Genomic DNA, 27,223 nt, shown 5'->3' with positions numbered 1-27,223 from the left:
CAACTCCCAGCAGAGTACTGAGCACAGCTAGTCTTTTTTATGAAAGAGGATTGGTAGACCAGGACAGTCGAAACAGCCTTTGCTCCAGTACCTCCAAGATCTTAAGAAACAAATATAAACCTATACGGAAGATGGCGAAATGCCGAAACGCGCCTGACAAACCAACTCAGCGAGGAGGATAGGCAGACCAGAAATTGTAATTTCATCACTATGATCACTATGCAGATTACATCGGACACGACCAAACTGCAGGTTCATAATACATTAGATCTCAAGAAATAAATACACTTTATATTAAGACATGTTCGATCACAACAGCCACATCCTCTTTTATGATGGTTGGAAACAACCCAACCTTTCCCTAAGCATCTCTCAAGAAACAAATACAAACTGTACAATATGTACTAATAATTTGATTTTTATCAAATATCCTGGTTTCTAAAACGACCAACCTGCAGTTCAACATTCCGCAGAGAACTGAGCAGCAGCTAGTCTTTTTGATTAACAAGGATTGTCAGACCAGGACAACCGAACGACCAAACCTTTGCTTGCCTCCAAGATCTCAAAAACGAATACAAGCCTATACAGAAGAAATGAAAAATGCCGAACGCGTCTGACAAACCAACTCAGCGAGGAGTATAGGCAGACCAGAAAGTGACGGGTTCATCACCTTGCAAACCTCAGGAGGAATTCTCGCAATTTTTAGGCTTTGGAACGCAGTAGTAGCTACAGCCTCTAGCAAACAAAAACAAGAATTGGTAGGCCAGGATGATTAGAACTGATTCAGGATTAGAACAGGTTCATCTCTCCAAAGAGCTCAAAAAGAACTCTCACAAATTAAAGTTGATTGGCTCGAGGTCCGTATTACAAAGTCACTTCTAGACAGGAAACTTCTGATTCCTTTTCCAACCCGGGGTTTTAACAGTCAGTATGTATTGAGTACTAAACAGCCATTTCAATTAGGAGAAATTGCAAGAGAATACGGTCAGCGTTTTTTTGTATATGAAAGTTGAACTATCAACGTTCTGTTATTTTAAAGGTGGATTAATTCCTTTTTCCGTTTAATTTGAAAATTTTATACTCTTTTAATTAACAGTATAAAAGTGATTATCTCCATAGTATGATAATCACTTTTGACAGGGTTTTCGATACTCGAAAACAAACGTAGGAACGACATGGTCCATGCGGTTTCTGTTGAAACATCACTTTACCTGTTTCATGATGTCCAGTTTTTTAAAGATATAAGTTGTTTATTGTAAAAGTGTTGTCAAGACAGTTGGATAATTGTGTTAAATATCCATTTTTTTCTTAATAAAATAATGTAAAGATGTCAACTTTGGTGGGAGGCCGGTGCGTTGTGACCTCAGCTCTTCCCCACCCTCGAGGCACCTGTTGTCTTCCCCACTCCCGCTGGAATTTCCCAGGCGGATACGAAGTCTGGAAAGGAATGTCAATCGGTGAAGAAGGAAGGAAGCGCAGTTTCACGCCGTCTTTTGGGCACATCTTCGGGGAAAAACGGCCCAGAAGTTCCGACGCCCGCCTCCGCCTCCGCCGACTCGGAAGTGAAGACCTCAGTCTAATTAGTCCAATTGTTAATTTACTGGTGTCCTTCTTTCCTCCGACGCCCCTTCGCCGATAATTCTTTGTTTATTTATTCAACCGACCTGCAAGAAAGGAATAAATATACCAAGAGGGAAAACTATGTGGGATGGCGGGTATAAAGGAAAAACCTTTAAAAGAGGGGTATCTCCTCATGCCACAGCAGAGCCTTAAGAAGGTCTGTATTTATTTTCAATTATTTTAAAATACAGATTCATTTTTATGCACACCCTGCCTTGCTTCACCAATTTCACACACCTCTTCAATTCAATTCAATCATCCAACTCTTCAAATAATGGTAAGTTGAGTATTTTTTGTTCTGGTCAGAATGTAAAAAATGCACATAAAGATTAAATAAAGTAAAATCTTGATTGCTACGGCAGTATAAACTCAACCATAAAGCTGGGTTTTCATTGCTCGATAAAAATTACTCGCTCAACTAAATGCAAAAATTACTTGCGAAACGCCGTCTTGGGTTATCCTTTTCCCTGAGGTGAGCCATTGGTTTGCATAACTACACCAACTGCTGCATCAGAGTTTGCTATCACGGTGTTATTTTTGGCTTTGTCCCGCTTGTTTCTTAACATTCTCTCTCTTGTTCTTGTTATGATGAGTTTTATCTGTAGCTTCCCACAAAAATCACTAGTTGTGATACATTCAGATAAGTCGAATGCAGTCCTCCTGGTTCATTGTCATACTCAAGACATCGGTTACACAGAGAGAAACAACACGAAACACTTTGATGCGCAAAATTGACAGCCAGTCAGCTCATCCCTAAACATCCTTATGCCAAAAGTTCTACAGTCATGGCTAGGTATCCACAATGCGAGTCAAGTTTCAAGTATTTTCATGCAGTGGAAACCCAGCTTAAAACATTTCAAGTACTTTGTAGGTTTTCTTTTCTTGCTTTGCTTACTGATTTAGTGATTACTAATAATAACGCTGACTACAGCTAGGTCATTTCAGCCTCAAACACTTCTAGGTTGTTTTTTTTTTTTTAAGCATAAGGGGGGCTGCAGTGAAAGTTGACATAGCACCCATAAATGGAAGGTCTGAGTGGGATAGGATCTGAACCAATACTAAAATTCAGTCCCGATACCCTTCAAAAATAAGTTCCCTTGATGGAAGAACACTGGCACATGGTGGGGGGAATTCACACACGTGTTGTTGCAAGCTCACATAAAAGGAGTCAAGAAGTAGTACAATAAGATGTAAAGTTACAGACTCAGGGGGAAATCCTCCAGTTCCTGGTATCCACAATTTAAAAAAAATCATATTTCTTTATATCATATATCATTATTCATACAAAATAATGTCTATCCAAGTAAAAATCCTGTTGAATAATACAGGTTTGATATAGATGTAGATGTAATATTTGGAGACCCATTCTGTACTTATAGCACACCGGTAAGTCCTAGTTCATCAAGAAATTTGTTGCTGTACAGTCCAAAACACTCCAAATGCAAGTGTAGCACCAGTTTGTTAATACATGTTTTGGTGACTCCTCTGCATCCTTGCAGAAACTGCATGTGCCATCCTGTTAGGAAACCTGTTAGGATTCAAAGTTTTTTCTCCCTTTAATGCATTCTGTTGCATCTTTCCTTCCAAAACTTGCTTGGAGGTGTCCAATGAATGAATTCAACTATTTCTTCATTTTCATTTCGTTGTTTTGTGTATGATACTCATTGATAGTGGGAATCTTTATAAAGAAGTGCTCAGCAATATACCAGCCCCCTTCCTTGCAAGGGCTCTCTCGTGTCTTACTCCTATATGTCCTGGGATCCAGTAATCCAGAGAGTAATTTCATTTTGCATACCTAATTAGTATAAATTAGTTTTGCAATTCAGCACCATCCTTGACTTAATGATGTTTGAGCCAATGCTCTGATGGCTGCCTGGCTATTTGACATGTATCTCTCGATTGCACTACAGCCTGGAAGTGACTGGTGTACTTTCCCATGGGTTCTGAGCGTATGGTTCCAAAATCAAATTCTGCCCCCGTAATTTCTTGCATTCTACATCCAATGATCCAATACAGATTTAATACTGACTGTTATACAGGAAATCAATGTGTAATTTTTTATGTACAACAGTCTGTGATTACATTCTAAATAACTAAATCTGACAAGTTCTTCTTTTCTTGCATTTTCCTTCCTTATTTATTCTTTTATCGATTATTTTTATTATATTATTTTGTAGGCCATAGCACACTCCTTCCGTAAGCAGCTGTAAAAAAGTGACAATTATATGACGATTATGACTCTTATAACTCAGACAGTGAAACTTTCAAGATATTCTTATTCAAATGGGCAAAACAAATACAAATATAATTATACAAACAATCTTTTTTTTATAAATATTTATTTAACCAGAACAACAGTACAATTTGTTTTACATGGAGTTAATTAAATTTTACTGCTTAATTTAATTCCATTAGTATAAACTAAAATTATTTGTGCAATGAAGAAACTCAAACTAGAAATAAATTAAAATGAAATGTTAAGGAAATGTTTAAGTATTTTGTCTTGTGATAACGTTGACTTAAGCCTTAAGTGGGTTGTCCAATTTGATAACGGTCTGCGCCTTTCGTACGCATTATTTTTTTCTTGGAACCATTTAAATTCCTGTTGTCTAAATTCAAGTGGTGTCGGTGCCTGCAGATCCTTGTGCAGCTGGTTTTTTCTGATGAACAGAAGTGCTTTTGGGTTTGATTAATTTTCTATACAAACCTTATACCCTTGTGTATTATTGTAAATGGATGGGAATAGAAAATTTTTAATTTTAAGAAGGATTTTTTTTTGTTTATAGGGTAAAGAAATTTCAAAAAAATTCTACTGACTTCTTTAAAAAAAATTGTTCTGTTGGAATTTATTTTGCATTCGTCACAATCAGATCTATATTCAAAACATAGTAAACAAACGTTCTAGTAAACAAAACTAAATTAAAAATAGATAAACAAAGGCGAGAGCTGATTAAAAAATAAAAAATTTCCTTTATTTTCAAAAAATTATTTTTCACAGTATAATTTTTTTAATTTGTTTTTAATTGGCCTAGAAATTTCTGTGTGCATTTCAACCTGGTAAAATTATACATGTCTTTTAAGGAAATGCAAATCGATTATATTTGGTATGCCATGTTTTACTACGTCAAATGTGTCTTATTTCATTAAATAAAATTACGTCAGCATTTACTCAATGATTATAATTAGAACGTTTATTTATTTGTTACAAATTTCCAAAGAGAAATGCCTATTATGTTATTAAATTTTATGTGCATCGTCAGTGTTCAGGTGGCCACATGAGTACTGTCTGTCTTTTTATGTAAAAAAAAACAAGTTATTCCTCGTATAATATATTTGATATCAACCTGATATGTTTAATTTTGTATTAAAAAATCAGAGATAAGGCCAATTGGAAAGAAACAAAAACACTCAGCTCCTTCGTCAAGCTTTCGAGTAATATACCCCCTTCATCAGGACTTTTAAACTATTATTATTAATTCACAAGGTTAACAAATATGAAAACTTGCTTACAATATTGAAACTTGGAGTTTGGCCATCATGCAGATGGTGAAAAGCTGAATCGCCTGACAGACCAGCCCAGTGAAGATAGACAAACCAAAATGATCTAAGACAAAGGTGTGATAAATTATCTAGTCGGTAGTGCCAAATAATATTGTGGATAAAATAAGTGAGACCCATAAAGTTAAATAATCAATTTTGCTACTTTGCAAATGATCAGGATATTCAATTAATTGTTGCACATTGTTCTTAAACGCTGGAGGAAAATGAAATGTAACTTTTTCCCAATAATTTCTGAATTCTGAGATTTCTCCCTGCAGGATGATAAATTTGTCATTTAATCATTACTAATCATTTTTATGTGCCTAACTCGGTTCCTCTGTCAACTGCCGTTCATCAGAGCGTGAAAAAATAAAACACCGAATTACAAATCCACCACTGAAGATGGCAAAATGCTGAAACATGCCTTACAGACCAACTCAGCAAGGATACGCAGACTAAGATTAAGGCAGATTCAGTAAGGATCAAAGCATAGGTTCATCACCTCATAAGCCACAGGAGGAAATTTCACAATTCCTTAAGTACCTTTTATGTTTAAATTGGATCTATCATAAGTCTGTTTTTTCTCATGTTATAATAAAAGACATTTTTATTTATTGTCCTTGTGTGGGGATGATATTTTTTGCTGTCTGTGATAAATTTATTCTGGACTAGTCTCTTTAAAAAAATAAATAAGTAAGTAAATAAATAATTAAAATTATTTAATCGATATTAAAAAAAAAAAAATAGTTTTTATCGTCCTTTAGTTAGCAGTTTATCAACATTTCTCTTCATCTTTTTTGGTTTTGTTATCACATGGATAACTTTTTATAACAAAGTATTATTAATAATTAATTATTAAAAAAGTAAGGAAATCAGTAATGCTATCATATATATCATTTTCTATGCAATCTTTCAACATCAATTAGTTACATTATATTTAAAGAAGATTTTTACATTTTTTGAGTTGTAACATTTGTCAACCTTCAGGCCATACTCTCGTAAAGTCTTATCAGCAAACATTTCTACAATGCAAATTAATCCTACGGTGTGATAAGTGAGTTTGCTATTGAAATAAGAAAAGTTCAAGTTGATAGAATTTTTCAGGTATTGTTAGAAGATATCGTAATTTTTATTATAAATAAAAAAAAGTTTTTTCAGTTAGAGAATTTTTTAAATTTTTATTTATCTAATAGAAATGTTTTTCAAAATTTGAAGCAGATCTTATAAAAATCTGTTGTTTTAGCGAAACAGAGTGAAATCCTTTTTCATTTTAAGTGTATCAACCGTCAGTCATGTTGTCACCGCTTTCATTTCATCAATTTGTAAATTAATACAACTTCCCCTCTCTTCATTTGTGTTTATATTTAGATTTTGAGCTTCTGATTCAAGAATGGATTCCAAGAAAACAAACAAAAAGAAAACACACCGATCGAAACGGGCCCGGCAATTGATTAATTTATTTAACCATTTTGTAGTGTGTTAATAAATAGCACTGACTAAAGATAATTGAAGCGACAAAAGCTGACACTGGAAAATGGAAAGACTGCCGGTCACTCGAAATGAGGCCCTAGTTAGTTAATGGTTTGATTGATGACATGGTAGTTTCTAATGAGTCATTGGGAGAAAATATTCTGCCAATATTTAACCAAAACCTGTTTATGGATTCTCCCTTTCTACACTCCTGGGTGGGAAAAAATAATTCTGCTGAAAGTAGTTCTTACAAAAGCAAAATAAATTGTATGTATTATGACTTGAAGTTTCCTCTCATAACCCACCCACAAATATTCAAGTAATGCAGCCTTATTTTGAATATAACACAGTATCAATGGTGCAAGACAAATTGCAATTCAGAAAACCCTGACAAATCTGTATTTTCATAACCAAACAACCAAAATCTTTAATAACCAAAAAATCCCAAATTGTTTACTTGATTTTGGTACTCAATAAGGCATCATTGCAGTTTTTATTTTAAAGTAATATATAATTTATATATAGTAATGAGAGAAAAGAAAGTGAAATGTTAATGTGTATATACTTTTTCTTCTAAATATATTTGTATCCAACTAATGACTTAATAGCTATAAGATGCAATGATATCTTGTAGGTTTTTATAAAAGATATGGCCTTTTATTTTTACGCTGCCTATTTTATTGTGAAACTAATTAAAAGTATGGATCCACAGGTAATTTTTCATGTAGACTTATATGTTAAGTTGACCTGGTGATCAACTTTTTTTTATGTAATGCCCTATTTTTGTCATAGATTTTAAGTCCTTTCCATTTAAAAATAAAATTGATTCATTCTGGAGATATTGAAATTTTCTCATTCGGAATTCAATAATTTTAATTTGTCATGTACCTGTTTAAAAAAAGTAGAAAATTAATTTAATAATATATGAAAATTTAATTAGTTAATTTATTCAATTAAATTTTAAATTTTTGCGTTTTTTAACCAGCTACATAAAACATTGAAATTATCAATTTCGGAAGGAAAACTTCAATATTCAGAATGAATAGATGAATTTTGGTATAACTTGTTGGAATAAAAAGAACTTTCAATATGTGCAAAAAAAATGCTCAAAAATTGAAAGTGATGAATCTTTTTGCACACATTGAAAGTTCTTTCCATTCTAAAAAAATTACTGCAGAAACTAAAAAATCAATTGATTCATTCTGGAGATATTGAAGTTTTCATTTGGAACTCAATAACTTTAATTTATCATGTACCTCAGCAGTTCCCAAACTTTTTCTGTTTCCGGCGTCCTTAATATATTAGAATTTGTCTGCAGCACCCCAAGTCAAAACAATAGTCTATCTCAGCGTAAACTTTAAGATAATAGCAGTAATTCATTTTCAATTCAGAAAAGAATTGATATATCTAAACCTCTTATTTTATCTTTAATTTTATTTAATAAATGATCAAAACTCCTGACTTTCTTGTGGAATTGAAAAAACTTCCCTTTTGAAAAGCGATGACGCACGTTGCATACAATAGCAAAAATATAAAAGCGAATACTTTTTTTGGGGCAATAATATAAAATACGCAATTACAGCTGTCCACCAGGTTTTACTTTTTATGGTTTTATAAATGGATGGAGGAGTTTAGTTTCTAAATTTTTTATGTACATAAAAATAATATTTTTTATAGAAAATTTACATTTTGGGAATTACTGATGTACCTGGTTAAAAAAATTAATTCAATAATATATGAAGATTTAATTTGTGATAATTTATTCAATTATTATTTTTTCATTATTATTTTAATTTTTTACCAACTACTAAAATATTGAAATTTTTGAGTTCTGAAGGAAAACTTCAATATCACGAGAACGAAATGATGAATTTTTGTGAATGAATTTTTTCGCACGTGTTGAAAGTTCTTTCCGTTCTAAAAACATTATATCAAAAACACCAAACTATTTCTACTTTTAACCAGTTACACGATAAATTGAAATTATTAAATTCTGAAGGATAACTTAAATATTTCCATAACACATCGATGAATTTTTGAGAATATACCAAAAATTCATCAATGTGTTATGGAAATATTTAAGTTATCCTTCCGAATTCAATAATTTCAGCTTATAATGTAACTGATTGTTGTTTAAAGTTAGAATTTTAAAAAATCAACAGAAATTAAATTTTCATATTTTATTCAATTAAATTTTCAATTTTTATTTGTATTAACCAGTTACACAATAAATTGAAATTATCAAATTCTGAAGGATAACGTCAATATCTCCATAATAAATCGATGAATTTTTGAGTTTGTCGTACCATTTTTTTGAGACTAGAAAGGACTTTCCAAACGTGTTAAAAAATTTGATTTGTTCTGGAGATGTTTCAATTTATTGTGTAACTGATTGTTGTTTAAAGTCAGGTTTAAAAAAATTTTAAAAATATAAATTTACCTAATCCTTGATTCTGCATAAATTATAACATTAAGGCCGATATCGATCACATCCAGTGAAAATATCTCTTAATAACAAATATCTCAATAACAAAAAATATAATTATTATTAAATGTTGTTGACACACTTGTTCATATGATACAATTCTGTTGTCAATATAAAATTTAATTTGTTCTAGAAATGGCAAAAGAAATATGTGAGACTATTTCAATTTAGCAACCGTGGAATCGAACGCCTTGAAATATACGAGAACGAAGATGATATAGCAAAACGTTGCACTACGAAGGTCATCGGGCTGGAAACTTGTATTAAAATATCGTCCGAGCCACAGAAAAATCAGCCATTTGCTTTTTCTGTAAGTATGGCAAATATTTATTTAAATTAGAAAAATAGAATCATTATTCAGGGAACAGTTTAAAAATTCGTTTAACAGTTTGTTAATCTTGTGTTTTCTGGTGTGAATGACATTAGCCTGTGAATATTTTGGATTTGTCAATATTAACTCCCTCCATTCATTTCCCTTTCTTTTGTAAAAATATCCCCCTTATCTCTGCAATTATTCTACCTTATACGTTGCTGTCAACTGATTTGGTCATAAAAAATTCTCGAGATAAGAGATGGACAGGCGTTTCATTATGTGAACAGTTAAATGAATTATTAAATTTATGCCTGGATTCTGTTTATTTTCTTGTTTGAAAAGGGTATATTTGTTGTTTTCCTCCTGCGAGATTTTTATTTCACACTTGAAACATTTTTTCCCCTGCAGATTTTAACATCGTCAAATACACATTACTTCTCTGGGTCGTCCCATGAGGACAGCCAGGAGTGGTTGTCAGCTTGCCAGGATGTGGCATTCGAAGATAACTTTTCAAGAACGACTATAGAAGAAGACAATGAGCTTTACTGCCCCTCTGTAGATGGTAAGATTTTTCAAATTTTACAATTACGAATTTGACCATCAAAAATATGGTTTTTATTTTATTAAAAAGAGTGGAACATTAGCACCTTACCATTTTATAAGCATACTTCTTTAGATAAAAATTTTTAATAATTGTGAATAGTAACATTTTAATTTTTCCACACAATGAATGTATTTTAGCCATTTAGCTAAATTAGCAACCCGAGTAAGGACAAAATACAAGATTCGCAATGACGATATTTGGAGCATAATCGGTCAAGACATATTAAAGAAATGGTAACTTGTGTATTACACATCTGACAAGTGCCGGTTATCAATGCCTGTTCTTAACATTGCCGGGAAGGTTGTGGTGTTCCAGAGTAAGGAAGAGTAAGCTTTTCTGTTCAACTTTTTCTAGGTTCAGGATAGAGCATGTAATTTGCGGAGCATATTTGTACAAAATTAAAGATTTTGTTAGACTCTTTATGAGAGACATGTAACTGTCTGGAGGAATTCAGTCATATTATTTTGAAATATCCAGGGCGCAGATCTGGGGCTTCTTAAATATAAAGGAAGTGGAGATATTAAGAAATATTTTATGAAAAAGTTGTTTTACCTTCCAGCCAACACTCCAGACTATATGATTTGTATTGAGACTTCGATCACTCCGCTTTATATTCATACAATGAACCTGCATTTGCAGTACATTAGCAAGATCTTAAATCACTCTCCAAGTAGATTAACACTTTTCCTAGCCAATGAGATATAACAAAACAAATATCATGGTTTAAATACCTGTCAGAAATAGGAAGGCAGTATAGTTTTGAAATAAATAGAAACACTCTAATGACATTCAGTTGTACAAATTTGCTAAACAATCTAGAGGTGAAACTAAGGACTGATATAGTGACTAGGGCTAGGGATAATGTTTACCATAGATTCACTACTTTCGTGGTCCACTTGACCAATCAATACATGACAATTAATTAAGGTTTTTAGTTGAGATGAAAAAAAGTTAATGGCACGAGGGGGATTCGAACCCACGACCTTCGGCTAGATATGCCGCTGCTCTACCACCTGAGTTATCGTGACCTCGATCCACTCGGACATCAACTCCCCATCTCAACCCCAACTTTTTGAGTTTTCCCTCCTTTTGCCACTTTTTAAATGTCGTGTAATCGGTTTGGATTCTCGACGACAAATGAATCCGATTACACGACATTTGAAAAATATATCATGTAAAAAAAATAAAACAAATTATTTATTCTTCATTGATTCATATCCAGGGTACCAACGTTGGATTAGGTTTCAGTAGCTGCGGAAGTGTCCCATACATTTGTCAGATAGATACTGGCAGACGCCATACGGCATGCCAATTGATGACACTATGCCCAAATACAACATCCCAAGGTAGTTAGTTATACCAGTATGGGAATCGTGGGCCCCAAAGAAATACCTCTGAAGGCCAATTCCTGGCCCTGAGTCCTTGCGGTAAATCCGAAGACTGAACTGACTTTAAACTTAGGTTGATACACTACAGTTTTCAGTCAGAAATCATAGCGCCTGAACTAGGAACACATTCCAGGAAGATAGCCATTTTATTTGACACTCATGCAAAGTAAAGGCAAAAAGCGAATAGAATTTTATGGAATCCCTGGCATAAGTGTTTTACACCCATGACCTGACCCTGGTAGAAGGTCTACAATTACCTTAGACGTTTAGTCTGACCAACTTGAGAGACTACACTCAGCTCTAGTCCAACAGTATCTCTGGTAAATAGGAAACAAGTTCTGTTGCAACGAGGTATGTGAGACCACACACCTCAACGACTATCAAATCAAAACTCAAGAGGTTGGAATTTGATCTTCTTCACCCAGCATACAGCCCTGAAGTTACACCTTATGATGCCCACCTATTCTGGTCTATGTGTTAATAAATTTGAAGAAGTTGAAAAAGAGTTTTTGTATCACAACTATCGAACTTTTGGCACTGCAGAGAGTTATAGAAAATGGGGGTTTATATTTCGAGGAATAGGTTAAAACATTTTGAATAACGTGTAGAGATTAGTGACCTTTAATCGATATCTGAATAACTGTTTTGAATAACCCTGGTAAATATATTTGTTGTTTGTTACAGCTGGGGTGTACAGAGTCAGTTTGGTCAATTCTGAAGTATCGCAAAGGTGTAACTTGGCTCCTGGGGAGTACACTCTAGTCGTAGCGTCTGAAGAGCTCCAGCTAAGGCACCATGACACGCAAAACCTCATTTACACTTGGCCTTATAGGTGTGTGTTTAATATTTGTTATTTGATGTTTTTGTTCTATTACATAAAACATGTTAAGTATGCACTTTTTTTATTTTTTTTTAAAGGTTTATACGAAGATATGGTCATAAAAGAGGCAGGTTTACATTTGAAGCCGGGAGGAAATGTGCGAGTGGGGAAGGCACGTTTGATCTTGAACATAATAACGCTCAAGAAATTTTCGCTTGCATGGCTGCAAAAATGGAATATATTAAGAAGAAGATGTCCTCGGGAAATCTGATGGGAATGGGCGGCAGTTGCACTAGCGTTGACAGCGATGATGCACTCGCTGTTGCTGTAAGCATGTCCGCGAGGTCGAGGAGCCCGCTCATACCGTCATCGTTCACATCGTTAAGCCCCAGCCTGGTCGTCACCAGCTCACACATTCCGGCCAAGCCTCCAAGAAAAATAAACCAACAGACACCTGCACCTCCTCCACTGCCCCCTGCACCTCCGAGGTACGATACGGTAGAAATAAGACAGGAGGCGTGGAAGACGCTGGGAACCAATGAAGCCGTTCACACCGAGCGCCAGTTCACATCCAATGCCGTTTTCACAGCCCCTGCTCATTCAGATTACGACAAACTCGATCATTTCGGCACTGTTTCCAACCAGGAAGTTGACCCTGCATATCAAACTATTTATAGACAAGACTCTTCAGGCTATGGTGTCATACGAAAAGTCAAAACACCAGAACATAATATTTACAACGAAATGGAATATGCAGTAGTCTGCAAGGCTCATAAAGTTTAAATCACATTATTTCTTAACTTGTTTAAGGTACCATTTTATTACTTATGTACTAAGTACTTCTTTTACGCTTTTAACAATTCATAAATGATGAATTTGTTTTATTCGTTTGTTTTTTCCTATTCACTTCTTATTTGTGATAAAGTTGAGCAGGTGGTTGTGTTTGTAATTTCTTTTTGCCTTTGTTCACTATTATTTTTTTTAATCATTTTTTAATACAAAAATTTTGAAAAAAAATAACTTTCTTTTTTAAACAAAATTTATTGACTGATGTATTTTCTTTTCAACTTTTTTTTTTCGCTTCTTGATCTCAATCAGTACTGTTTGATTTTTATAACTGAGCACTGGGCTTCGTTTGAAAAGTGAAATTATTTTGTAAATAAATGGCTCAATCCACTATGGAATTTAAGAAAAAATGTAAATAATTACTTCAAATTTTAAATGCACATTCTCTCAAAGAATGAACAATATTATTGAATTACATAGTCAATTATTGTATGCTTACATGGAGAATATTTTTAATAGTGTATAATAGCCTTTTTTGCAAAGCTTTTTTTTTTCAAAATTAAGATGTTTTGGTGTTTGACAACATTACAATTGACAGAATTGTTCATTATCAGGAGTGAGAAAATCTTTTGTTATAGGAGAATTTGTTGCCATATATATTTTTTTATATTACTATTGCTTTAAAATAAAGCAAAATGTCAATTATAAAATTAAATGATTATCTGTTCAAAATGGCAAAGTTGTTGTAATCTAATTTTTTTAAAAATTACAATGTTTAATATTGTTGTGTCTTTCAATTATTTTATTTTTTTATCGTCCCATACCTATATCTTACTGAGTTAAGTATTACCTTTATTTTTGAAGAAAAAAAACCTTATTGTTAAAATACTGAAAAAAGGATCAGGTATATCATCGTCTTTTACGGGTCAAAAATTTCCTGATGTTTTGCTGTTTTTACATACAATAAAATAACAATACAATACTTTACATACAATAATCTCAGCATGCATCGGCCTTCACAACAACATAGGATGGGTTCTGCTTTTCTTTTTCTCTTTGCAAAAGTCTACTTCTATTGCTATGAGTCTATACGTATTCCTTTGGAGTGTACATTGTCCTTTCAACAATCCTAACAGTACTATTCTAGCGTCTAACATCCAAGGTTTAGTAGTTCTATGATGGTCTATTGATTAACTTTTTTGTACAACTGTGTCCTGTGGTATGGACTATAGACTGTTGTATGATAGCTCAAAAAGTTTCAGAGCTGAAAGGATGAGTGAAATATCGGCACCCTCATTGCCCCACTTTCCTGATACCCAAAAATAGGTAATTTTTTTGTTTTCTCCAAATGGTTCTGGACTTTACTACCGATGAGGTAGTTGTCTCTTATCTGTGTTGCAAGTAGATAGCTATATTTTCGTTGGTTTTACTCAGCCTTTTGATCTCCCTAGCAGTGTTCCATCGCCACAGTCTCCATCAAAAAAGCCAGTGGCATGTAGCCAGCAGAATGAATTGTAATTGTTTTATTTCCTAGATACCAGCAACTGACCCAAACTCTTAGGGCCATCTATATACCATATACAGTAGGCATTAGCTGGGATCCCTTTTTCCTAATCTGCTCTATTGTGTATTTTCATTTCAAACATTTTTAATCACATTTGAATTTTAGGATCATGGTGTCGATAGGCATCCTTGTTTGCCTGAAGTTTCTCCCGATGTTTTAACTGCTCATTTTTATGCAGCATTAACCTGTGAGTAGGCTCTAGCTCTTCCCTGGATGAAGATATGTAGCGGTGGTAGAAAGAGGACTATGAGGATAGAAGTGGTGATAATTCTCATTGCGCCAGTAATGCCCAGCCATACTAGACTCTGGGCACTACTGAGGATCCTGACCACTCTCAGCTGTAATGACTTCATCACCAAACTACTATCTATAGGTTGTCATGTGTCTAACAACTGCAGTGTATAAATAACTACACCTTTTCCCATAAAGATGTTTACATCTACCAATGGGAATTTTCGGACTCACTGAGATTTAATTGGTGACTCCAAGAAAGTCTATGAACAAAGATGACACCTTCATATTTCATCAGTTGTGTGTGAATTGCATCCTCTCTGTCACGACCTCTGTAAAGCGTTCATTTAGCGACTACCACCAGGTCATCTGCATATTCCAGGCAATAAAGCCCTCATTACATAGCAAATAAATTGACTTTTTGGGCAGCAGTAGAGGTCATTCTCATTGTCCCAGTAATGCTAGGCTCTGGGCACTACTGAGGTTCTTGGCCACTCGCAGCTCTTATGTCTTCCTCTGCCAAACAACCAATCATAGGTTATCACGAGTTCAACAACCGCTATGTATAACCATAGGCACATCTATAGACTTAGCCCCAGCTTTTTTCAACAAAGGCGTTTACGTGATAATACATTGTGAATTGTTACATTTTAATTTTGTTTCAACTTTTTAACTTATGGATTTGTAAGGATTTAAAAAAAAATAAATAAACAATGGCTCTTAAATTTGTCATTATATCTTTAAAAATGGAATACTGAGAGATGAATTCGATAAAATTAATTACTTTTGGGATCTTTTTTCAAATTTATTTGTGCTGGAGGAGGAAGGATTTCGAATAAAGGAGGGCTTAGACTGCTCCAATGGAAATTTGATTTTTGTGAACCTCCAGGGTTTACTTTGAACAATATTTATGTTCCAGTGAGTGAACATAACAGTAAAGCCCCACGTGGCTGGTTATAATTTGTTTTTATCAGTTTTATTAGATTTATATTATTTATGAATTAATGTTATCGTTATGGAGCAAGAAGAAGAAGAATTGGGCCCATCTGAACTAGGAACTAGAGAATAGTGAGTATTGTTTTTATTTAAAAGTTTATCAATGTAGTTTTTAATATATTTTATTATATTAATATTGTCTGGTTTTGAAATAAAACTTTAAGTTGGTGTTCGATTTATGAAAGGGATAGGAAAAATTATATCAACCATGGTGATGTTGGTGAGATATGGTTTGGCGAAGAGAGTGAAATGAGAGTTTTAAGGTAATATTTGAAATGATTTAATCGCACCTGTTGTTATAATGACATGATAGATTTTCCATTCCAGCTGGATGACAAGAAACGATTTACCGAATGACAGCAAGATAATAGATTTGGGCTGCGGCAACGGCATGATGTTAATTGAGTTGGTAAATTTTAATTCATTTTTATGTCAAGACGGCTTTCTTACAGTTTCTTTTAGGCGAGGGAGGGTTACAACAACCTGACGGGAGTCGATTACTGCGAAGATGCTATTGAACTGTGCAAAAGTATCATCGAGTCCCAATCAATGATGATTTCGCTCAAGGTTGCCGACCTGACAGGAGAAGTGAGTAATCTGTATGGTTTCGACATCGCCCTGGACAAGGGTACGTACGACGCCATCAGCCTCAACCCGGAAGATACGCAGTACAAGAGGCAAAAATATATTCAAAATGTTGCAACGATTTTGAGAAAAAATGGATTGCTTATTATCACATCCTGTAATTGGACAGCCGCTGAAATCATTAAACATTTCAATGCAGGTATGAAAAAAACAACGTACACTTAAAGACAAAAAAAATGGACTTGTATTTTGTTGTTTATTTCAAACTATACTTATTTTTGTACTTGTTTTATGTAAATCAAATTAAACAAGATCAGAAATTCATGTCTTTTAATAAAATATTTAATTATGGTTTGAAAGAAAATTCACCAAAACACCAGAAAATCATTTATTGATAAATTAAAATTTAACTAACGATTTATTACTTAGTTTGCTATTAATAACGCAGTTTGGTGGCGATGGTGATTTTTTTTTTTTTTTTTTTCAAAGACACCAGCACCCCAAATATGATGATATAACGCATATTACCTACTATGGCCTCCCGGAAGGCCTTGCGTCTCCACCTAGCCTGCGAGTAAATAAATGATAGGATTTCATCTTGTGAAACAGAATCCCATTCTTCAACAAGAGTGGTTTGAGGCTGTTCAGTGTATGATGGAAGTGGCAAACAATGTCTAATCCGTACGTTTATCATGTCCCATAAGGATTTAGGTTAGAAGAACATGCTGGCCAATTCATTTTGGTAACCCCTACATCCTCAAAGTAATGAGCGACAACTCAATCTACATGCAGTCGAGCATTATCATGCATTACAAATGTCCCAATGAATGAAGCGAATGGGACGACTGCATCCAGAAGAACTTCCTCATTTTATCCAAAGATCCATTCAACATGATAATTCAGTGCGGGAATGGACGTTGATACTCCATACCATAACTGACTGTCTTTGAAAAGGCTGTGACTTACTTAAGGCACATGAAGCATACTGTTCCCCAAATCTCCCCACACATCTGTCTGCCAGAAACCGGACCGACACTCATTAGTGACTAGAACAGCCCCCTCCCCATTGTTCAAGTGGCTAAGCAAGATGCTGGTTTGCAAATAGAAGCCTTTTTACTTGATTTCTGCAGTAGTAGATAACCAGGGGACTTGAAGAGTCTAGGCTGTTCTCACAAAGCTTAGGTCTGCTGACTACCCTATCAAGGGTGCTGTTAAATTATGATTCCGTAGTGCAGTATGAGCATCGTTTCTATCTGTTGTATACTGTGGTTGACCACTACCTTCTCTCCGATCAAGACATAGGTGGCCCTAAACCACCGTAGACCATCGTGAATGGTAGTGTGGAACACCCAGGGACTTGGGTTATGTAACAGATGCTCAAAAGCATGATTTGAAGAAAAAAAACAAAAAAAACTTGTTACTCAAATGTATTGTTTCGTCAAAGAAAACATTAAAAAAATTAACTCGCTTGACAGTTAAGTTTCGCTCTAGAAAGGATGAAATTGAATGGATTTTTTTATTTATTTTTGTTTTTAATCTAAATACATAGTGTAAAACAATTTAAGTCAACTATTAATCTTTATAATTATGCTGGAAAATACTCAAATAAATACAAGTGTCGGGATGTTTAGTTTTTGTTTAATACAAATAATTTGACTTCATTTTCATTTTCCAGAGTTCAAACACAAGCATACTATTCCAACTCCATCATTCAAGTTCGGCGGAAAAGTCGGCAACGTCGTGTCAACTGTTGTTTTAGAAAAGCTAAAATGAATTTCAATAAGTTAATAAATTGTACAAACATGCTGTATATTTTTACAAAATAAACTCTTTTAAAGAAAAAAATGCCTTTTATTTTCAAATTAACAATTCAGCCAATTTTACATCGAATGCGCACAGCAATCATTTTATATTCTTGTTGACAATATTGCTTGGCACCTTCATAATGAAAACACTCTGGCTCTGGAGAGAGAAAAAATATTAAAATAATAAAAATTCCTGTGTGAAAATTAAGTTTGCCTTACATGTTTGCTTTCTGAATTTACTCTCCGAGTTGAAGTTTTCTTATCTAGTTCCTGGGAGGCAGCCGCTGTGAAATCTCATTTATCAATTTTTTAAAATCATGATAATAACAGACTTTATTTAATTATAATTACCTGAAATGCTTGTGATGGATATTTGCGGCCCGAATAAATCAGGGTCCAAGTATTGGGAAAAATTCTGCTCATCGGTTTTTAAAGAACTGTACTTGTCCAATTCCTTCTGGTAAACTTCAATTTTATTTTTTAATCTAAAGAAATTCAATCAAACCGACATTTTTCATTGTTATATGCTTTACAAAGACATTTGATTTGTGGGTTCCTATTGCTAGGATGCTAAATATTTTAACATAGAAAAATTATATGATAAAAACCCATTTAAATATAATGAAGGATGGACAATTGAAGTTCTATTGAGTATAAATAAATAAATATAGACTTCTTTTTTTTTAATAATATGATGCAGCCCTTAAAGTTTTAAATTTAGTTTCGCTGGATTCATGCTGATCAGTGCTTTTCTGATTATTCCATGCAAGCTTTCTAACAGACTTGTCGATGCCCCAGAAATTCTTTCAAACTCCTTAACTGTAATCTATGATTTTATGAGTTGCTTTATGTTCTAGTTTTATGTTAGGACAAATTTGTCATAGTCTAAATGTGTCATCAGAATAGCTGGTCTGTTAAATAAGTTTAGAAATTGTGATCCATTTGGTGATAGTCTGCAAGTTTTCAACAGGAAAATTTATAAATGTTTGAAAAACTAAGAGAGAGAATGTATTATTTTTACTTTAAATTTTAAACTTTGCTCTGCAATTTTATATTACTTATTTTGTATTTTATTGTCTTCTTTATATGTATGTATTTATCTTTATTTTGTTATAATTGTAATTTGAAATTTTCATTAACTTAAGGAATTTCTTTTTAAAGTTACAATAGCGAATATGAATTATGTTAAGTGACTGTCCTATCTTAGGGTTTTGACCTTTTTTGTACTAATTCGATGGATAAATAAATAAATATTAAGATGTAATGTTTGTACCTTTTGTACTCTCCACCATTTTCTGGTTCATTTTGTAATACGTGTTTGTCCATTTTAAGGTGTTCGATAATATCTAGTTGACTCTTTTGGTGCCTGAATTCTGCTTCAAGTGAAGAAACGCTATGCTCAAGTTGCCTTATCTCTTCTTTCATAAGCTTTGCAGCTGGCGATTAGAAAACTTTTACTAGTGAAGGAAACCAAAACTTGAAAGATAATAGTTTACCTTTTCTTCTTTTTGCCAATTCCTTTATTTTATTTTTATTTTCGATCAGGCATTCGTGGCGAGATAGAAATTCATTTATATCTTTTGAAAAATTAATTCTGATATCCCACAACTGATGCTGGGTGGTTTCCTAATAATAATTACATTCTATAACTACTAATAAACATTTTATATCAAACAATTAATAAATAATAATAAAAATACCAATTTAGCTGCCTGCGTTTCCAAATTTTCCTCAGCCGCTTCGACCATTTTGAGAAGTGCGTCCAGCTGATTTTGCATCAATTTCCTCTCGCACATTTTATTGTCGACCAGTTGATTTTTATAATGCATATTTTGAACAAGTTCATTTTCACTAGAAGCTATTTGAACCCTTTCACTTTCCAAAGACTTAATTTGGGCTTCCACTGCAAGACATTTTTTTTTTTAGATAAAATTGAAAACAGGATTAACAAACCCACTTTGAAAAGTTACAAACTTTCTTTTATTTCCTTAGTTAATGAAGCGGTTTTTAAATCGTTTTCCTTTATTTGTTGGATTATCTTATTAAAGTTTGCCATTATGTGCCAGCAAGGTTAATAATCTGAGGATGATGAGTCTTAAGAATAAAATACAATAAAATTTATTTATTCAAAGTAGTAATAAATTATTCAGGTTTATTTATCTAGCTTCAATAAACTAATTAAAACCAAAATAAATAAAAACAGAAACAATATCTAATTTAATAACAATATCAATATAATACCAATAAAGGTGAATTTATTAAATTTATTAAAAAGGGTGAATTTGATTTATTAAAAATATGTGAATTTGAATTGCAAAAAAAGGTGACTGAGTTGCAAAGGGATGAATTTTATTTACAAAAAAGGTGAATTTATGGTACAAAAGGGTGATTTTGATTTATTAAAAAAAAATGAATTTGAATTGCAAAAAAAAGGTTAATTTTATTTATAAAAAGGTGACTTTGATTTGCAAAGGGATGAATTTTATTTACAAAAAGGTGAATTTATGGTACAAAAGGGTGAATTTGATTTATTAAAAAAATGTGAATTTGAATTGCATAAAAAAAGTTAATTTTATTTATAAAACGGTGAATAATGTACAAAAGGGCGAATTTGATGTGCAAAAATGTAAATTTAATTTAGAAAAAAAAATGATTTACAAAAAACTATGAATTAGATAGCATAGATAGATTAGATTAGCAAAAAAGTGAATTTAATGTACAAAAGGGTGAATTTGAAGTACAAAAGGGTGAATTTGATTTATGGAAAAATATAAATTTACATTTGATTTACAAAAAATATGTACAATGTTGGTATGTTTTTTGTACAAAAAATGAATTTAATTTAATTTAATTTTTTTTTTTTTTTTTTTTTTTTTTTTTTTTTTTTTTTTTTTTTTTTTTTGCAAAGGGTTGAATTTTATTTTTAAAAGGGTGTCTTTGATTTGCAAAAGGGTGAATTTGATGTACAAAAAGGTGAATTTTATTTGCAAAAAAAAGTGAATTTGATTTACAAAAAAGGTGAATTTTATTTGCAAAAAAAAGTGAATTTGATTTACAAAAAAGGTGAATTTTATTTATAAAAAAGGTGAATTTTATTTGCAAAAAAAAGTGAATTTGATTTACAAAAAAGGTGAATTTTATTTATAAAAGAGTGACTGATTTGCAAAAGGGTGAATTTTATTTACAAAAAGGTTAATTTGATTTGCAAAAAAGGTGAATTTAATGTACAAAAGAATGAATTTAATTTGAAAAATTGTAAACATTGGTATTTGAGGTGGTTATTTGCAATTTAATTTTTTTTATCTAGCATCATAACCAAAATAATATTTTACTGGAGTCTGAGGTAATTCTTTGGTGTACCCTGGGTTTAATTGGGCACCTTGCAATTTAGAACTATCTTCGAACTGATGGTTTAGTTCAATGCTCTGATGTCTCCTACCTCAGGTATATCTTTATTTTTGCATTTCTCTGATCAAATTGAATTAAGTACCCTTGGTGAACTTCTGTTTGAAATATATTGGTGTACAATCGACTTGGAATACTTGATTTTTGGGCAATGCCATAGGAAATTGTAACATGGATCCATTGGGATACGAAACCTTTGTACCTTTATATTGGCCAGTGGTTGTTTTTTGATTTATCAGACCTGGCTATGAAGCTGGCAAGAAGGGGATGACCCATTCTAATGGGGTGTGGGGTTGTTCGATGATGAAAAATTGGGTTTGCCACAATCAGTTTAAGCAAATATTTAAATTTATTTGAACATGGGTATGTTATATTTTTGTTCGTGATTTTTGTCTGAAATAGGTAGAAATTTATCACCCATGTTGGGAAATCGATTTCAGTACAATGTCAGCCATTTTGAAAAGAAGTAATCAATGAATTTTAAATCCGTCACCAGTAGAGAGGAAAAGGTCTGCAGATCTTCTGGGAAAACCGAGCTCGGGCTTTTATTTCAGATCTTCCTCGGCCGGTTGAAATCGTTTAAATTCAAAATATCGCTCGCATGAGCGATAACCGTCCTGGAAGCGAGCGACACGTCCTCCTCACTCTTGGGCTCCCCTCCACCCGAGTACACGTCGAACGACGGACCGGACGGCCAGCCGCGACCAGACATGGCTCAAAATCGGCCGGTTTCCAACCCAAAACCCGGTCAAAACCCACTCCTCACAAATGTGAACCAAAGCTCGCTTTTCGAGGAGATCGCCCTCAACCCGATCCTCGTACCGGCGAGCACTCTTCAAGATCGACCAGGTAAGACGGCGTAACCTCTCACCTATCTCCACTGACATAAGGTCCCGTATTTTCCCCTAATTTCGTATTTTATTTCGACGATCTCTCCATAACGCCCTCGACTTTTATTTTTCTTCAATTTTTAACTCAATTTGATAATATTTTCGATAATTACAACGTTTTGATAACACTTAGGTTACACGACCTATTTCTCAATTGACGAAACGGCCCAACCCTTTTTTACCCATATTTTCATGGTAAAATATTGTCATTTTCTTATATAAAACGAGTTAAAAAGGAAGGAAATTACCGTCTTAATGGATATTCTATAACTTTACAATTTTCTTTTACTTTAAAGTATGATGACTTCCACACTGTTTCTATTAAGCCTAGTCCAGACTGTAAACAATCCCTTCTGAACAACATTGTACATCATACCTCAACCAGATCTTTGTAATTATTTCAGTGTTGGCCAATAATAATGTCGAGTGAATGTTATTACTGAAAATAACATGAGCATAGACATCTTGATATTGATAATCGGGTAACATTTAGAAAATTATTCATAAACATTATTTACACTCTTTAAAATGATGAGATTTTGTCAGATTTGAAATAGATGAAGGAGGTTTTAGAAATTCAACCAGGATACTGAAGCTCTGTAGCATAAGGATCATAAGATTGGAGGAAAAATTTCGACCGGCAGTGTGATTTTTCGTATTATATTAAAAGTTAAAGCTTTTGACAGATCGAAATGGCCCTTTACACAATGGCTCATCAACGACCAGTGTTTGGATGGACGAAGATATCCCAAGGACTGGTCACTGCTGATGACGTCATCTTTATGTACACTATAGTGGGCCATTGTGTAGAGCACATTTAAAGATGGATCAGGTTTTAGAAATTTAACCAGGGTGTCGAAGCTCTGTAGCTATTCATCATAAGATTGGAGGAAAATTTGGATGGTCAATGTGATTTTTCTTATCAGTTTTAAAAGTTTAAAGTTTTGACAGATATAAAAAGCCCCTCTACACAATGGCTCATTGTCGACCGGTGTTAGATGGGGCAGACGGCCCAAGATATTCCTGGGACTGATGACGTCCATCTTTAAGAACAGTATAGTGGGCCATTGGGAAGAGGACATATGAAAGATGGACCAGGTTTTATAAATTCAACCAGGATGCCGAAGCTCTATAGCATAAGGGTCATAATATTGACGGAAATATTTGGACAGTTAGTGTGAATTTTCTTATCAAATTAAAAGTTAAAGCTTTTGACAGATCGAAATGGCTCTCTACGCAATGGCTCATCGTCGACCGGTGTTAGATGGGGCAGATGCCCAAGATATCCCAGGGACTAGTTATTACTGAAGATGTCCACCTTTATGAATACTAGTGGGCCATTGTGTAAAGGACGTTTGAAAATTGACCAGGTTTTAGAAATTCGACCCACGTTTGGAGGGGCGTAGATATTCCAGGGACTGTCACTAATACTATAGTGGGCAATTGTCTAGAGGACGTTTGAAGTTGGCCACGTTTTTGAAATTTGACCAGCTATCCCAAGCCCTGAAGCATAAGCATCATAAGATTGGAGAAAAATTTGGATGGTCAATGTGATTTTTCTTATCAGTCTTAAAAGTTAAACGTTTTGACCGATCTAAATGCCCCTCAACTCAATGGCTCATCATCGCCCAATACAAACCATCTATGTGTAAGAGGGTAGGTTGAGCCAGTCATTGGCTGATGGCATGATGGTAGTGGTGAGGGATGTCTTTTGGAACGATTTTTCCTCTCGTGTTAATGAGATCCAACTTGTGCAAACAATAATTGCACAATAATTCTTACCCTATGCTACAACACAATGGCCCATCATCACCCAGTGGGTGGATTGACGTAGATGACCCAAGATATCCCAGTGAATGGTCGCTACTGATGACGGCTATCTTTCTGAACACTATAGTGGGCAATTGTGTGGAGGATGTTTGAAGATGGACCAAGTTTTAGAAATTTGACCAGCATGCCTAAGCCCTGTACCATAAGCATCATAAGATTAGAGGAAAATTTGGATGGTCAATGTGATTTTTCTTATTAGTCTTAAAAGTTAAAGGTTTGACAGATGTCCCTAATTCCTACCCTGTGCTACAACACAATAGTCTGTTCTAGATGTGTACTTTCTTATTAGTCTCAACAGTTGTAGCTTTAGAACGACTTCAACACCTTGAAAACAAATTGTACTACACGTGTGCATTTTATATTTACTTTTACAATGAAGTATTTGACATATTTCAAGTTTGAATATGAGACAGGTTTTATACATTTGTTCAGGATGCGGATCTAAACACCCCTCTACCCAATGGCTCATCTTCTCTGATGGTACTTAATCTTTTTTATAGATGTAAATACATAGGGTGTTTTTGACGACACCTTCTAGTGAGTTGTAAATTGATCTCAAAACGAAAGTCCTTTAGAAAATTATTCACATCTATTCTTAATTACATTACTCTCAGATTTTCAGTTTTCAAGCTAGATTATTGTATATTTCTTGTTGAAATTGTTTTGTCAATGATACTATTTGAGATAGAGAGGATTTTAGAATAATGTTAAATTTTCATATTACTGTCTTCTCCTTAATCTTAATTATTTGAAATAAATTACAGAAGCTTTTGTACAAGTTTTAAGTTTTCTGTGAAATGTTAAGTGCAATTATGGTTGTTTCTTGGGAACCACAGTGGTTGAATCATATTTGCTATGATGATGAGCGGTTCTGGGTTTGAATTGAAATTGAAACTTAGCCCATGGAATTGTAATTGAGAATAATTTGAACAGAGTAATGTAAATTGATTTGACCCCTTATTTGCAATATTCAGTGGTTAGTTGGTCCGTTAAGCCCTCCTGTACGACAGGAATTACTTTACCTTTTTTTATAATTAGGTTTCTTGCCTCAAGTTTAAGGATTGTATATCATGATTTTAGTGATAAATTGTGGCCTCAATTGTTTATATTCGGTTTTTTTTAAATATTATTATTTTTTGAGGGTATTTCAACTTCGAGGTTATTTGTACCCTTGGGATGCCGGTGTTGTTGGAAAAAAAAAAAAACATTTGTAAGTATGTCACGTTCAAATGCAGTGCTGCTGGATTCGAACCGAGGGCCTTAACCTTACACTGAAGCTGCCACCTAAACCATTGCTGCCATCGACACCTCCCACATTATGTTGTGGAAAATATTTTGATCCATTTCATATGTGTGTGCCCATCTGTCAGCACAATTATAATTGTAGAATATATTCTGCCTTTTGCCTATTCTTTTATCACAATGTTTTCGAATGTTCAGATTGTTGTTACAAAACTTGTACCACCCACCAGAACTAACTTTGAAAAATCGTTCCTTCTCACCAATTCAGTTCCATCCTCATCATTTCACAATCCAACAAGGTTTCAGGGTTTTTAACACTATCTCATGTGTGTGGTGATTAGTGACCATTAGTTGATGATCATTCAGAAATTAATTAAGGTTTTCAGTTGAGATAAAAAAGTCAATGGCACGAACGGGTTTCGAACCCACGATCTTCGGCTTGACACACCGCTGCTCTACCACTTGAGCTATCGTGACCTCGATCCACTCGGACACTAACTTCCCACCTCAACCCCACCTTTCGAATTTTCCCTCCTTTTTGCCATTTTTCAAATGTCGTGTAATCAATTTGATTCTCAGCGACAAATGAAATGGCCATGAAGAGCTTTAGTGAAGTATACTTCATTTTAAACTTATTAAATTCACTAGTTTCTTGATCCGCTTGACCAATTAATATCTTCCAATTAATTAAGGTTTTCAGTTGAGATAAAAAAGTCAACGGCACGAGCGGGATTCGAACCCACTTTTATCTTGTATTGCTTGAGTATTGCTTGGGTGCATTCATAGATAGGGTCTGGCATCTGGGCATGCTTCATAAACTTAAATACTTCCTACCCACTCCTTATTACCTTATCCTGAAAGCCTACCTAACTGCCTGCTGCTTCTCAGTTCTCAGAAAGTAGACCAACACAAGCCGGCATCCTACAAGATAGCATTGTTGGCCTCATCTATACTGCACTCCCCAATACCATCATCACTAGTTACACAGATGATAGCACAAGTTTATCCTTTATCACGAATCCTATCCAGCTATCTCCAACATCTAAGAATACCTTCAGCTTTATCGAAGGTGCAAAAAGTAGAGGACAAGACTGAATGAAGAAAAATGACTTTGAGAAAACTAGGAACATTGAGAAAGTCTTATTCTCCTTTGTACATCAACACAAAGATGTAGGTTATATCTAGACAGCAGACTGGCGTGGAATCCCTAGTTAAGAGGCAACAACTAAGACTTGACCAACTACAAGACTTCTAGGACCAAAATCCATCTTTAGCATCAACACTAAACTAAACTTATACAAAACTTTACTTGTGACCACTTTGGACATATGGTTGGAACTGTGGGGTTCTGCTAAGCCATCCAACATCCAACACATCCAATCCTTCCAATCAAAAGTCCTCAGATGGCATCAGGGTTTAGGCGGTTACACGGTGCTCTTCACTGTAAGGTAAAGGTCCAGCATTTGCACCTGACATACAAAAAAATTTTTTTGTTTCAAGAACACAGGCACCCCGAGGTTTCATTAACCTCATAATTGAAATACTCTCGTAAAAAAAAAGCCCTCAGACAAATCGTCAAAGCTCCTTGCTATGTCACTAACGTCCATTCCTGATTCCAAAAGTTTCACACCAATCTGTTGTTTCATCCT

General features: G+C 34.0%; 4 protein-coding genes across 12 annotated transcripts in view; 3 read left to right on the top strand and 1 right to left on the bottom strand.

Moving 5' to 3' along the window:
• The first annotated feature begins 1,400 nt into the window (after positions 1-1,400).
• Positions 1,401-13,174, top strand: LOC106670583 (docking protein 2). Of its 3 annotated transcripts, none has more exons than XM_014401063.2 (5): positions 1,401-1,777; positions 9,249-9,425; positions 9,837-9,990; positions 12,105-12,252; positions 12,339-13,174. In XM_014401063.2, exons 1-5 carry the CDS (start codon positions 1,709-1,711, stop codon positions 13,021-13,023), a joined length of 1,233 nt encoding a protein of 410 aa, XP_014256549.1. In that variant the 5' UTR covers positions 1,401-1,708; the 3' UTR covers positions 13,024-13,174. The 3 variants fall into 3 exon arrangements, with proteins under 3 accessions (XP_014256549.1, XP_014256550.1, XP_014256551.1); XM_014401064.2 differs by having other exon boundaries at positions 1,401-1,897; XM_014401065.2 differs by lacking the exons at positions 1,401-1,777; positions 9,249-9,425 and adding an exon at positions 9,663-9,771.
• Positions 13,175-15,724: 2,550 nt separating this feature from the next.
• LOC106670559 (EEF1A lysine methyltransferase 2) lies at positions 15,725-18,247 on the top strand. Its single transcript, XM_014401022.2, has 5 exons — positions 15,725-15,889; positions 15,982-16,080; positions 16,145-16,226; positions 16,280-16,601; positions 18,078-18,247. Exons 1-5 carry the CDS (start codon positions 15,837-15,839, stop codon positions 18,173-18,175), a joined length of 654 nt encoding a protein of 217 aa, XP_014256508.1. The 5' UTR covers positions 15,725-15,836; the 3' UTR covers positions 18,176-18,247.
• On the bottom strand, positions 18,219-24,676 carry LOC106670558 (myosin heavy chain, embryonic smooth muscle isoform-like). Of its 7 annotated transcripts, none has more exons than XM_014401017.2 (8): positions 22,751-24,676; positions 20,182-20,301; positions 19,908-20,110; positions 19,704-19,833; positions 19,481-19,643; positions 18,559-18,692; positions 18,427-18,491; positions 18,219-18,364 (listed from the first exon to the last, which is right to left on the bottom strand). In XM_014401017.2, exons 2-8 carry the CDS (start codon positions 20,261-20,263, stop codon positions 18,305-18,307), a joined length of 837 nt encoding a protein of 278 aa, XP_014256503.1. In that variant the 5' UTR covers positions 20,264-20,301; positions 22,751-24,676; the 3' UTR covers positions 18,219-18,304. The 7 variants fall into 7 exon arrangements, with proteins under 7 accessions (XP_014256503.1, XP_014256504.1, XP_014256506.1 ...); XM_014401018.2 differs by having other exon boundaries at positions 20,182-20,286; XM_014401020.2 differs by having other exon boundaries at positions 20,182-20,286; positions 22,792-24,676.
• LOC106670555 (mucin-5AC-like) overlaps positions 22,274-27,223 on the top strand; it is a 36,754-nt gene continuing 31,804 nt past the window's right edge. The window contains exon 1 of the mRNA XM_024228399.1: positions 22,274-22,461. Coding sequence (XP_024084167.1) covers positions 22,323-22,461 — 139 coding nt within the window. The 5' untranslated portion in view covers positions 22,274-22,322. The remainder of the gene's footprint in view (positions 22,462-27,223) is intronic.

This window comes from Cimex lectularius, unplaced genomic scaffold (genome assembly GCF_000648675.2).
Source record: "Cimex lectularius strain Harlan isolate CLEC.00 unplaced genomic scaffold, Clec_2.1 scaffold254, whole genome shotgun sequence".
Taxonomy (NCBI): Eukaryota; Metazoa; Arthropoda; class Insecta; order Hemiptera; family Cimicidae; genus Cimex; species Cimex lectularius.
Note: the sequence above shows the minus strand (reverse complement) of the source record. Positions and strands in the feature narration are given on the sequence as shown.